This window comes from Pseudorasbora parva, chromosome 24, assembly GCF_024679245.1.
Source record: "Pseudorasbora parva isolate DD20220531a chromosome 24, ASM2467924v1, whole genome shotgun sequence".
NCBI lineage: Eukaryota > Metazoa > Chordata > Actinopteri > Cypriniformes > Gobionidae > Pseudorasbora > Pseudorasbora parva.
Window position 1 is genome coordinate 20,375,225 of NC_090195.1, and position 12,659 is coordinate 20,387,883.

The window sequence follows — 12,659 nt, forward strand, 5'->3', positions numbered from 1 at the left end:
TTTTCCAAATAGCTGAGCAAGTCATTTTTACTTTTAAAACTGTCATCAGTTTCAAAGCTGTTCACTTATGTAATAGAGTCATGGTAAACCACAGGAAATGGGGCATTAGCATGTGGTTTACACTGGCCAAAAATCAATATCTGTAAAGGAAGATAAATTACATATATGAGAAACTTAAGCCGATTTACCATTTAGAACTATGCAAACGGGGCCAGAAATTCTAGAGATGTTTAATCATATGTTACATCATTTGAATTTGCTGCTTGTTCTGTAGCTGAGTTTTTGTTTGAGTATCGTCAAAATCTTGCAAAACATCTGAAGATGCAGGAGATTACAAAGGGATACAAGATAAAGAACATTATCACAGTACGTCAGGTGGCCTGTCCATGTGACAAGTTAACCAAATCCCTCTTTCACTGGACTGCCAGACTTTAAAGGGAAAAAAAGCAATCATTGAGAGAACAAAGAATTTGCCATTTGTCTTTAAAAAAGGGCAAAACGCGATATATCTATGTATATTTTTGTTTCTTTTTTTTTTGTATACTTAATAAAAGCATGGTACGGCTGTGATTTCACTCGTTTTTTTGAGGAAGGGTGACACATGGTACGTTGAATGAACTACTCTCAGCAGTGAGGAGAGATACGTGGGTGAAGGGACGGCTGTCAAAAAAAAAAAAAATCTCAGCCTGCAGTTGGTCAATACAGGCAGGAAGGCCTTCTCACGCTTGATCCTCCCACTCATTCATTTACTGAAGCCATTTACGGGCAGAAAGCCGTGTCACTTCATTCATGCCCATGTTTGATATTCATAGCATATGCTCGCTCATTCACTGAGGTCTGTTTTAACACAGGTAATCAAAGAAAATGGGATGCTATTTTTGCCCCGGTTTTATTTATAAATGTATTTCTATGGTCTCCGGTCCCACCTACGGCACACAAACAGAGCACTCACGAAAACTGATTCCTCTTATCGTAGCAAAATGAATTTACTGCGTTTTTATGTTATCAAATTTATCAGAGCTGTTCGAGGACCAGGGAAATTGATCTTGATGTTTGAGATGCATGAAGCACACAAGAACAGACATGCAAAGGAAAGTTTGTTGATTGCTTTTGAGGATGTACAGGCTGAATTCAAGGCACATCCTGTCAGACTATTTTTTTTTTTTTTGTATTTAATTGGATTCTTGGTGCCAACAATATTTAATTGAAGAACAAATGGATCCTTAGATAAAAACAAATCAGTTTTTAGTGGGAAATTACACAGAAAGTTTCTATTGAATTGTCCTTTAAAAATGGATTTGTTTTAATTTAAGGAGAGAGCGAGACAGAATGGTGTTGTGCTTTTATGCCTCACTCAGTTGCATAAGCGAGTACACAGTTTAACTAAACATACATTTATCTTTGCATTGAACTCCACAAAATCTTTTGTTTTAAAGATTCTTTTGTACATTTTGCATAATGATCCAACTTTAAAGGGACTGTATGTAAGAAATGTATTTCAATTAATCATAAAATGGCTCTTATTTGACATTAAGAAATTATGTTAATTTCAAATACTTATTTCACTGACAACAGTAGTTCGGCCAGCCCTCAATGATGTTGATGTTGACATGTTGTGTTTTGACCTGAAGCTCCACCCTCCATATCAACCAATCACGAAGTCTGTAATGTTTGGGCATCTGGGTTGCCAGCTCTGCTCTAGTTACCACAGCTGCTGCTACAAACGTTCCTGCTGGATCCTACAGCCAATCTGGCAACCTCGAGTCAGGGGGGAGAGGGGAGAGGGGAGAGGGGAGAGGGGAGAAGGGAGAGGGGAGAGGGGAGAGGGGAGAGGGGAGAGGGGAGAGGGGAGAGGGGAGAGGGGATAAACTTGCATTATCAGTTTTGGCCACAATACACTTCCTTTAAAAAAAAATCATAATAACTAAGTCTTCTTTTTTTTCTTTCTCTTGCAGATATTGGCCATCATATCCATTTTGTTCATCGTCCTTTCAACAGTTGCACTGTCCCTGAACACCTTGCCCGAACTCCAAGTGCCAGACGAATTTGGCCATGCCACTGACAATCCTCAACTCGCTCATGTTGAAGCCGTGTGTATCGCATGGTTTACAATGGAGTATCTCCTGCGCTTCCTGTCATCACCAAACAAGTGGAAATTCTTCAAAGGGCCACTAAATGTCATTGACTTGTTAGCTATATTACCCTACTATGTCACTATTTTTCTGACAGAGTCGAACAAAAGTGTGCTGCAGTTCCAGAACGTGAGGAGGGTGGTGCAGATATTCCGCATCATGAGAATACTGAGGATTCTGAAGTTGGCGAGACATTCGACAGGACTGCAATCTCTTGGATTCACTCTCAGGCGCAGCTACAATGAGCTCGGCTTACTCATATTGTTCTTAGCCATGGGAATCATGATATTCTCAAGTTTGGTCTTCTTCGCAGAGAAGGATGAGGATGCAACCAAATTTACCAGCATCCCAGCTTCGTTTTGGTGGGCTACAATCACCATGACGACAGTGGGCTATGGAGATATTTACCCACAGACTCTGCTTGGCAAAATAGTCGGTGGACTTTGCTGCATTGCTGGAGTGCTGGTCATTGCCTTACCCATCCCTATTATTGTGAATAACTTCTCCGAGTTCTACAAGGAGCAGAAACGACAGGAGAAAGCCATCAAGAGAAGAGAGGCCTTAGAAAGAGCCAAGAGGAACGGAAGCATTGTCTCGATGAACCTGAAAGATGCATTCGCACGAAGTATGGAGTTAATGGACGTTGCCGTGGACAAACATGACGATAAACAGCCAATGGACAACCACCTTTCTCCGAGCCGGTGGGGTATTCCACAGCGCACATCCTCGGATACCAGCCTCAGATCCTTTGACAAGAAGTTTCCCGACAGCGGCCCACACGGGTCACGGGAATACGTCAGAACGCCTAGTCCGCAGCATCTAAATGCTCAGAAACTGGAGGAAATGTATAACCAGATGACAAAGACACAATCCTTCTCAGATCTCAGCACAACCAACAGCACACAACCTGCACCTGTAACAAAACATGAGGTAGAGTTGGAGATGAAGGAAGTCCCGACTGCCAACGAACGGCAACCCAAGGAAAGAGCCATCACGGATGTCAGAAGCATATCGAGTGTTGACAGCTTTGCAAGCTGCACTGCTGAATTTGGACAGGGTGAGAAGGCATCCACCCCTTCTTATACAGCAGAGCAGGTTCAGCAAAGGCAACCGAAAGTACCTCTGAACATTCAACTCGGCCAGCTGACCCCCTCTGAAATAAGTCCAGAGGAGAACTCTGGGACTGTCGACCAAGACACCGACCAGCAACCAGATGGTGGGAACTTCAACGAGGTTGTGGAGAACATCAGAAGCTCCATCCGTGGCACAAATCCAATGAAGACAAAGGGCCTCAAAGTCAACTTTATTGAAACGCCAGAGGATGCTCCTCTGACACCGCCCAACACTTCTTCTCCACAGGATGTCAACAACAGTCTTCTGGAAGATGACTCCCCGGAGGGAGAGTGCTCTCCTCTCTGTTCTGATTCGGAGACGGTGGGTAGTATCCCGATTAAAGGCTTGGTTCTTTCTCGAAAGATGCTGGCCGGAGGATACCATCCTAGCGAGACGGCGCTGCTTCTGGGGAGCCTGGAGGAACAGGAGTACCATGAGGAACTGAACCAAATGGAAGTGGCTTCCGCAGCCGTCTCCTCCCCCAAACTAGCAGCACAGAACTGCACTCAGGGTGTAGTCAGTGGTAATGAGGAGGAAAAGCCAGACTCCAACCAAACTGAACACAAGATAGAGAACCACATGTTTACGCCGGAGATCCATCTAATGCCAGGGGATGGCAATCACTCGCCATCTTGCGAAACCGGGATGTGACTGTGGCCTGACATTCGGACAGAATGGAGCGCACTGGAGGAGAAAAGGGCACGCAGATGTGGTCTGAAAGATATTTTTGCATGGCATGAAAAGTCCCTTGTAATTGTGTTATTGTCAATAGCGCAAACGAGACTGCAGTTCTTGCAGACGAGACCTGAAGAATGCGGGTGCATAGAGGCTTGTTTAGAATGTATTTACCAAACAATGAGGACATCATTGACCTACCTGTACATTTTACCTTTTCACTTGTTTTATTACTTTATAGGGACAGTCAGAACCATAGTGGGACAGACCTACAAAAGCATGCATATTTTACGGTGCTTAGTTTGCTGAGAGCACTCCACGGTAAATATAGAGACTACAGCAACGACAATGCACATAGCCACAGAGGGCAAAGTAGATGTCAAAAGGGGTATTTGTTAGCCTTTTTCTGTTTTAAAGAGGGAATTTTCATCAAAGACTGTGAAAAGTGAGCTGCAAAGTAGCGACGTATTGAAACATATCATGACTTTCTTTAGAAAAGCAATGTGTACCTAATGCAGATGTGTTTTGTGTTAAGATTTAGGAATGGTCTATAATATCACATATTTATTTGGGGATTTTATTTGATTATTTTCATTATTTTTGGTCTGGAACTCAAATCAGCAGCATCAAAAACATGATTTAATGACCAGATGGATTGCTCCACTTTTTTCTTGATAACAAAGTTGCATATACACCTATAGTTGCCAAATGAGAATAGAAATCAGATAATATACAGTAGATGAAAATGCTAATTATATATTTACTCATGTATCGCGATAGCGATGCCTGGATAAAGCTAGATCTCAACTTCTCCAAAAAAAAGCTTAATCGCCTACACATAAGTTCAAACGCATATCGCACAAACACATGGTTACAGCAGGTATGTATGTCTTAACTTATCTTTACATACTCAAATATACAAATAGCACAGTAAACAGTTGAGTATCAATGATCAAATCATTAAAACATCTGGTCAAATATAATTCACATATTTCCCTTTTAACATTAAAAGCCTCTTCGTAATGCTATTTACTTATCAAAAGGACCCAAACGCAAACTATGTTTTCATTTACACACAGACATCAAAGTTTTTTTATGTTTTTTTTTTTTTCATTTGAGAAGAGTCCAGTAGTGTAAATGGCACTACAATTTTAATTTTTCACATGAGTTGTTTCATTATTATTCATATTTCACCATACCTGTATCATTCAGATGCCTGACCTTTGAGTCATTTCTTAACAGAAACTCACATTTGTCTGGTTTTACTGAGTATTGAAGAATTGAATATCTTTTGAGTTATGTATTATCTGCCCGAGTTTTTTTTCTTTTCCCTGTCACCTGAGAGAATATATCTATTTTATGTTGCCTTTATTTCAAGATTGCTGGAAGTATATGTAAATTACTTGCTTGGCATGGCGGTTGGCTGATTGTTCAAAATGTAAATTGTGTTTGGAGAAATCTGAATGGGCCAAATGAAGATTTTGAAAAGACAAGGAGGAACTCAAGACTTCAGCTGGCTTCGCGGTTACCCTATGGTGGAAAGTGCAATACAGCATACTGCAATCTATGCAGGCCAAGAATTGTGGCACTTTATTTACAGTCTAATGGATTTGTAAGTGTACAGGCAGAGACTTCAATTGTATTTTTCAGATGATATATCTTTAATATTTAAAATATCAGTGTTACAACTCAAAAAAGATTTGACGTTTTGCAAAAACACTGCGTGGCTGTCAGAATCACTCCGGTTATACTCTTCAAATAAGATTCTCTTGACTAACTCGACCAGGAGGGTCTTTTATAAATGTCTTCAAACAGGTTCATTTGAAATATGAAAAAAAAACTTGTGAAATAATTTAATGGGCTTACAAAAAGTATTTTATGTTTTATTAATTAATGCTGACAGTGGTTCTATTTTTTCTAAACCAAAATTCTACACGACCACAATTTCCTGCCATATGGTGGTTAAAATGACACGTGCCTGTTCATAAACATTTATGAGAAGGCTACAAATGAGTTGGCTTTGTTCATATAGCACTGTACAGAAAATTATACTTTTTATAGGGGGAAAAAAATCAGGTCTTTAAGTAATAGATATGCGTAATATTAAGTTCTCAGGTTTTCTACGGCACTAATCTTATGATATGGTGGATGTCTGTTTTCCTCATTTTAAAAAAAATCATCATGCTTCTTTTGTTGTCTTTGTTTTAAAAAAAAAAATGTTGTCACATGCCTGTTTTGGTTTTGATAGACTGTTGAATAATGGCCCATCTCATGCATTCCCACAGGACGGTCAGCTTCATGCTTTATATATATATTTTTTTACAAAATATCAAATTAAGTGGCATTTATTTTAAAGATAAATAGCACAAGCACACTTTTAAAGCAAAACCTTTTACAAAAAGACGTCTTAGGTTTCAAAATTAGGACACTTTCTGGTTGTCAAATGTTAATGTACAATACTGGTAGGAAAAAGTACTCAAAAATGACTTGAGAAAAGTTGAGAAAAGCATCATGCAAATGCTACTTGGTGTGATATTTTGTATCAAATGCAATGACACACAAGTGTCCAAATATTATGTGGCGATACTATATATTATTATTTAGGGCAGTCATCGATGAATTAAGTTTTGTTACAATTTTTTGCCTGGCTAGCACTGCCAGTAGGCAACCTCTGTTATGGTAAATGAATGGACTTTGTTTTCAGAGCAAAGTTTTTTTTTTCTGCATGTTATAGCCACAATTTCACACAGCAACAACTCTTAAAAGGAATAGTTCAACAAAATAAGACAATTCTGTCATTTATTCATTCCTCATGTCTTTCCAAACATGTATGATTTCTTCTGTGGAACATAGAAGATATTCTGTCCTTACAATTCAAGTCAGTGGGGTTCAGTGTTGTTTTGGTCCCCATTGACTTTCATTATATAGACGAAAACAGATGAACACTCTTTAAAATTTATTTTGTGTTTCACAGGAAGAAAAAAATATGTGAGTAAATGATGACAGACTTTACCTTTTTTGGAAGAACTATCCATAGATATCAGTTACCATAAAAGCAAACGAGATTAAATGCTTTCTCATATACCGTTGGTATCCCAATATACTGTTTTTATTTTTCAGTGGCTGACTCTCATTTGTATTGCAGCATTTCGTGATTACAGATCAGATTAAAATATTGCACAAATAAAAGTTTCACGCCATTTAGCACCTGTTGAAAAAAGACAAATGAGTGGGACTTACAAATCGGTACTGTTAAACTCTTTTGTTTTCTTCATAACTCCAGGCAATCAACTGCTTTTTTACCTGTAGCATGTCATCATATGACTATATAAGCATCTCCCATGAGTCTTTATGGGAGCAGTAGATGCAAAGAGATTTGTGTCTGTGTGACTTTGCTCATGTGCAAACCGTAAAATGAACTCTAACAGCTGAAGGACTGTGAACAAGCATGTTTCTCATTACATGATCATGTGTTATATATATCGTCATGGCAAGCGTGTTTTATTTTCATTTGTATTTTTTTGAAAGTGAAATGAAATATGAATGTGTCATCCATGTGTCATAGCCTATTCTCCCATTGCTACATTTCCTCTCACGTCTTCTGCCTCTCGGTTTTTGTTTGTTTAAACGTTATCTTGTATCTCAATGTCCGTAGACACCTTTACACTGCAGACTGTTTCTGCACATATCAGCATCTTTGAATGCATGTAGTAGTGTGTACAATTATGTGACCACAGAACACTTTGTCATGGTACATGTATGTCAACATTTCTGTAAAATAAACCGCATTGTCTATGTTAAGTCTACTAGCATATGCAGGATATCAAATAAATGTGTAAATAACTCACTTGTGTTCTGCACCTTCCATCTCCTGTCTTTATTCAAGCCTTTTCCTCTTCATAATACAGAAAAACTGCAAACGTGCATAAAATTACATGAATTGACATGTAAAACAGGAACACATTCAGCAGCACAACGGTTTTTAACAGTGGTAATAATAAATGTTTTTCAAGCACAAAATCAGCATATTAGAATGATTTCTGAAGGTTCATGTGACTAAAGACTGGAGTAATGATGCTAAAAAATTCAGCTTTGCATCACAGTAATATATTACATTTTAAAATATATGTAAATAGAAAACAGTTCAATTGTATTAATAATTCATAATATTATTTTTGATCAAATAAATGCAGCTTTGGTGAGCATAAGAGATTCAAAAACATCTTACCGGCCCCAAACTTTTGAACAGAACTGTGCCTGCGGCCCTTCAGATGCCTCCTCTGAGCGTGCTATCAGGTGTATTTTCTGTAGGATGTAGGAAAAATAAAAGAAAATAAACATTTATATGATTGTCATAATAATAATAATTAATTACATTTATATAGTGTTTTTCTAGGCACTCAAAGCACTTAATATAGAAGGGGGGAATCTCCTCAACCACCACCAATGTGCAGCATCCACTTGGATGATGCGTCGGCAGCCATATTGCGCCAGAACGCTCACCACGCACCAGCTGATTGGTGGAAAGGAGACCGAGTGATGAAGCCAATCAGGATATGAGGATTATTAGGAGGCCATGATGGACAGGGGCCAATGGGCAAATTTGGCCAGAATGCCGGGGTTACACCCCTATCATCCTGGGATTTTTAACGACCACAGAGAGTCAGGACCTCGGTTTAACGTCTCATCCGAAACACAGTGCTCTTTGACAGTATAGTGTCCCCATCACTATACTGGGGTGTTAGGACCCACACAGACCACAGGGTGAGCGCCCCCTGCTGGCCTCACTAACACCTCTACCAGCAGCAACCTAGTTCTCCCAGTTGGTCTCCCATCCAGGTACTGACCAGGCTCAGCTCTGCTTAGCTTCAGTAGGAAACCAGTCATGGGCTACAGGGTGATATGGCTGCATGGTCATGTAATTGATTCGTAATTTCTTGTGAGGTTTCACGGCCGGAGACAAAAGCAGGAAAGTTTTTTCTTGTTTAATAATTTGTCAATCCAAAATTAATAGAAAATATGTGACATGACAAACTAGTTAATTTCCATATTAAGACCCCTGCCCATCAAACATACATATTACATAAATAGTATATATATATAGGCCTATATGCATACATGTATATAGAAGGAAAAAGTGTAGAATATTTTTTATATAAAAACTATTTATAAATAATATTATAATATTATTATGATATATAATATTATTTGCATGTTCTAAACATAATTTCGACCTTATTATTGCCTTAAATAATTTTTGAAGCAATGTCAGACGTTTTGAAGCAATGTTACGTTGAGTACTTTGCTTTTGTGCAAATGTATTCTACGGCTTTTATCAAAATGTAATGAAATTTGCCATTATAGAAGCAAATTCCACACTCAGCTGCACTGCTTTAGTCATCTAATGCAGGAGTTCAAGATAGAACTAGTCTGAGCGTTGAACTAGTCTGACACCTAGTGTTGGTTTATTAGCTACACAGATTGTTCTTTCAGTCTTTCAAAGTGTAAAAAGAGAAATTTAATTTATAAATACTTGGGAAAAACTTGGTAGATCCTTTGATCTGGGCACTTGTTGCTAGTTTACCTATATTTGGTGAAGTTTTCCTCTAAAAGCACTGCCACAAAATTGATTAGACATTAAAATCTATTTCACTCAAAAATGAAAATTCTGTCATCATTTACTCACCCTTAAGTTGTTCCAAACAAACACAAAATAAGATATTTTAAAGAATGTTGGTCACCAGACGGTTTGACAGTACACTGTAAAAAATTACTGTAAAAATACGGGACATTTTGTACAGTAATTTACCGTTCTTCATTAATACAGCTGAATACTGTAAATGAGGCAGAATTTGACGAGCAAATGAATAACGGCAAGCTACTGTTCAGTTTTACGGGATAATACAGTATTTTTTATATTATAGTCACATGCTTGAGTCTGCTCACAACTCATAGGAAAATCAGGAAGCATCACATCTCATCAACAGGCGTGCAACCAAAAAGGATTACCATAACATTTAAGGTTTAACATTACATTACTTTAATATTTTATTGTGAGAAAAGAAGAATGAGAAGAGGATTAAATTAAGGAAGAATTTTTGCTCCGATTGTGACCCTGCCAGCACACATCAGACGACGGTGCATCACCAGCATGTGGCTTTTCACTTCACCAATTTATCAAGGTAAATGCAAACTGAAAAAAAAGTGTTCTTTTGTAACTGACTTGATTTATTATCGAATCTACATCAGGTATTGTTTTTTTGTTTTAAATGTGAAAAAATTACTAAAGCAAATTACTAAATTACTCACTAAAGCAATGAGACTAGCAGTCACTGCTGGCTGCCTCTGTTTTAGTCCTACCATTCGTTGAGAGATTAAAGATTGTCTGTGTTAAAATGGTAAGATTATTTTGTTGTGTAGGTCTGTGGATTGTAGTATAAAAATGCTAATGTGCAACATATGTGGTAAGACCCGCAGCAATGTCATAGTTTTTTGCTGAATGCAAAGTGTGGTATCCCCGAGTGCATAATACATTTTTCTATGTTTTCAGCCATCAAGTGTCACACATAGAGGCAATGATACTCCGTGCTGATGTGAGTTTTGCTTAGTATTCCACTTGTTTAGTATTTACTTCATGCCTATTGTGACTGTATACACATTTTCATTTCACTACATAGGCCACCATTTTTCTGTTCTACAGATATCTGCCACTGCAGCAGATGCTGAGCACACCCTGACCCTCCCTGCGTCCACTGATACTGCTAGGTAAGTGTCACAGGCAAGCATGGAGTATAAAACAATAAAACAGAATAAAACATACTCTCTAGTTGTTCTTTTTCTGTATTCTAAGAATATTTTAAAGAATGTTTGTAACCAGACAGTTGACAGTAGCTATTCACTTCTATTGTATTTTTTGTTTCTACTATGATAGTCATTTGGGTCTGTCAACTGTCTGGTTACCATCATTCTTTAAAAAAATCTTCTTTTCTGTTGAACAGAAGAAAATAACTCATACAGGTTTGGAACAACATGAGGATGAGTAAATCATAACAACATTTTAATTTTGGGGTGAACTATCCCTTTAATACTGCTGACAAAGTTATAAAGTGCTGTCTACATTACTCTAAGATACTCAGGTCTCTTAATGCCTCAGATCAAACGTAAACTAAATTTGATGCAAATACTGTCATAATGTCAACAACCTAGAATATTAAGGCCTATATTTGAATGCAGTGTGTTTATGTCTAAAGTGCAATTAATATTTACTTACCTCACTAATATATTATATTTCTGTGTAATTATATTGTAGATGCTCTATTTGTGTGAACCCCAAGAGAGGAACAAAAGCCAGCCAGGCAAAGGTGGTGTCCAAGCAGACAGGGACGCATGTGCATGAAAAAGGCAACAACTGTGAATCTTTAGTCACCGTCTTAAAAAACTCATGGAGTGGGGCAAAGTCACAGCATTATGTTCTGTTCAGCCTAGCCTCACTGGTGAAGCAGAAATATTGTCATTCTATGAATGGATTTTATGTTATTAGCTTTAATAAAAGCATGTTTTAAAGTTATCTTTTGTCTGAGCCATTTGTTTGCCAGCAATTTTCAGTGTTTTTTGTTTTAAAATGTAAATTATACATCATCAGTTTCTTGTAGTGTTGCAATATAAATATCACATTTGATAGTACTTTAATAAATGTTATAGTATTAAACCATTTATGAAAATTACAGCAGGAACACTAAAATAACATTATAACGGGAGGGAAACACCTGACAGTATTATACTGTACAGACTATATTTTGTACAGCACAGTACTGTAATATTTTTTACAGTATTTAACTGTTGTTTCAGATTACAGTAGGTCCACTGTAAAATTACAGCATTCTACAGGTCACGTAGCTGCCTGCAATCTACTGTAAATTAACGGGGAATTTTTTTACAGTGTAGCCAGTGACTTCCATAGTGTCCCCCCCCCCATTCCTTAAATGTTTCTCTTTTAATTTAGTTTATGTATTTGTTGATAAAAGTAGCCTATGCACATTATACAAATTATAGCGTGTATCCAGGTGCATGTTGCTCTAGCAATGAAAATGCTTGTGTATTTAAATGCATTTAAGGTAATATCATTTTTACTAATTATTGATTATTTAAACATTAACATAAGACATTATTGTATTTATATAATTGACATGATATACTTAATAAGATGGAAATAAGTTGCTAAACCTGGCCACTTAAGGGATTGACTGTCAACTTGCATGATGGTCAACTCTTATTATAACAAGTTTATCATACTAATATCTGTAATTTTATCAATCAGGGTGTAATATTTTAGATTCAGACAAACCAGCTACAACACATCAGAATGCATAATAAATCATTGCTAATAGCCTAGGCTACTTACTGATAGTTTTCCCACCAAAATGACCAAAAACGTTTCGGAGGAAGTTGAGGACACTATAATGGGAACAGTGCAAAAATCTGACAAAAGCAAAGTGCTATAAAATTCACATTAGAGTTCGTGTAGTTGTGATAATGTGAAAAAAGAAAGCTGTTATTCAAAAAATATTTCAAAAAGTCGCTATTGTACTTTCTTTCCCACCGGTAGGGGTCTCTGTGGCCAGAGATTCTGATAAACTCCGCCCGCACAAAACAGTTGGCGCTGTTTCTTTTACTGTCTATGTTGGCGCCAAAAACAGAAGACATTAGTTTATCAGTTAATCTGAGTAAGAATGAAATCAA

General features: G+C 37.5%; 1 protein-coding gene and 1 long non-coding RNA gene across 2 annotated transcripts in view; both read left to right on the forward strand.

Moving 5' to 3' along the window:
• kcnb2b (potassium voltage-gated channel subfamily B member 2b) overlaps positions 1–7,742 on the forward strand; it is a 144,169-nt gene extending 136,427 nt beyond the window's left edge. Inside the window, exon 3 of the mRNA XM_067434873.1 lies at positions 1,956–7,742. Coding sequence (XP_067290974.1) covers positions 1,956–3,896 — 1,941 coding nt within the window. The 3' untranslated portion in view covers positions 3,897–7,742. The remainder of the gene's footprint in view (positions 1–1,955) is intronic.
• Positions 7,743–10,249: 2,507 nt separating this feature from the next.
• On the forward strand, positions 10,250–11,487 carry LOC137064146 (uncharacterized). The gene is made up of 3 exons (XR_010901507.1): positions 10,250–10,513; positions 10,621–10,685; positions 11,230–11,487. It is a non-coding gene; the product is annotated as an uncharacterized lncRNA (long non-coding RNA).
• Positions 11,488–12,659: the final 1,172 nt, after the last annotated feature.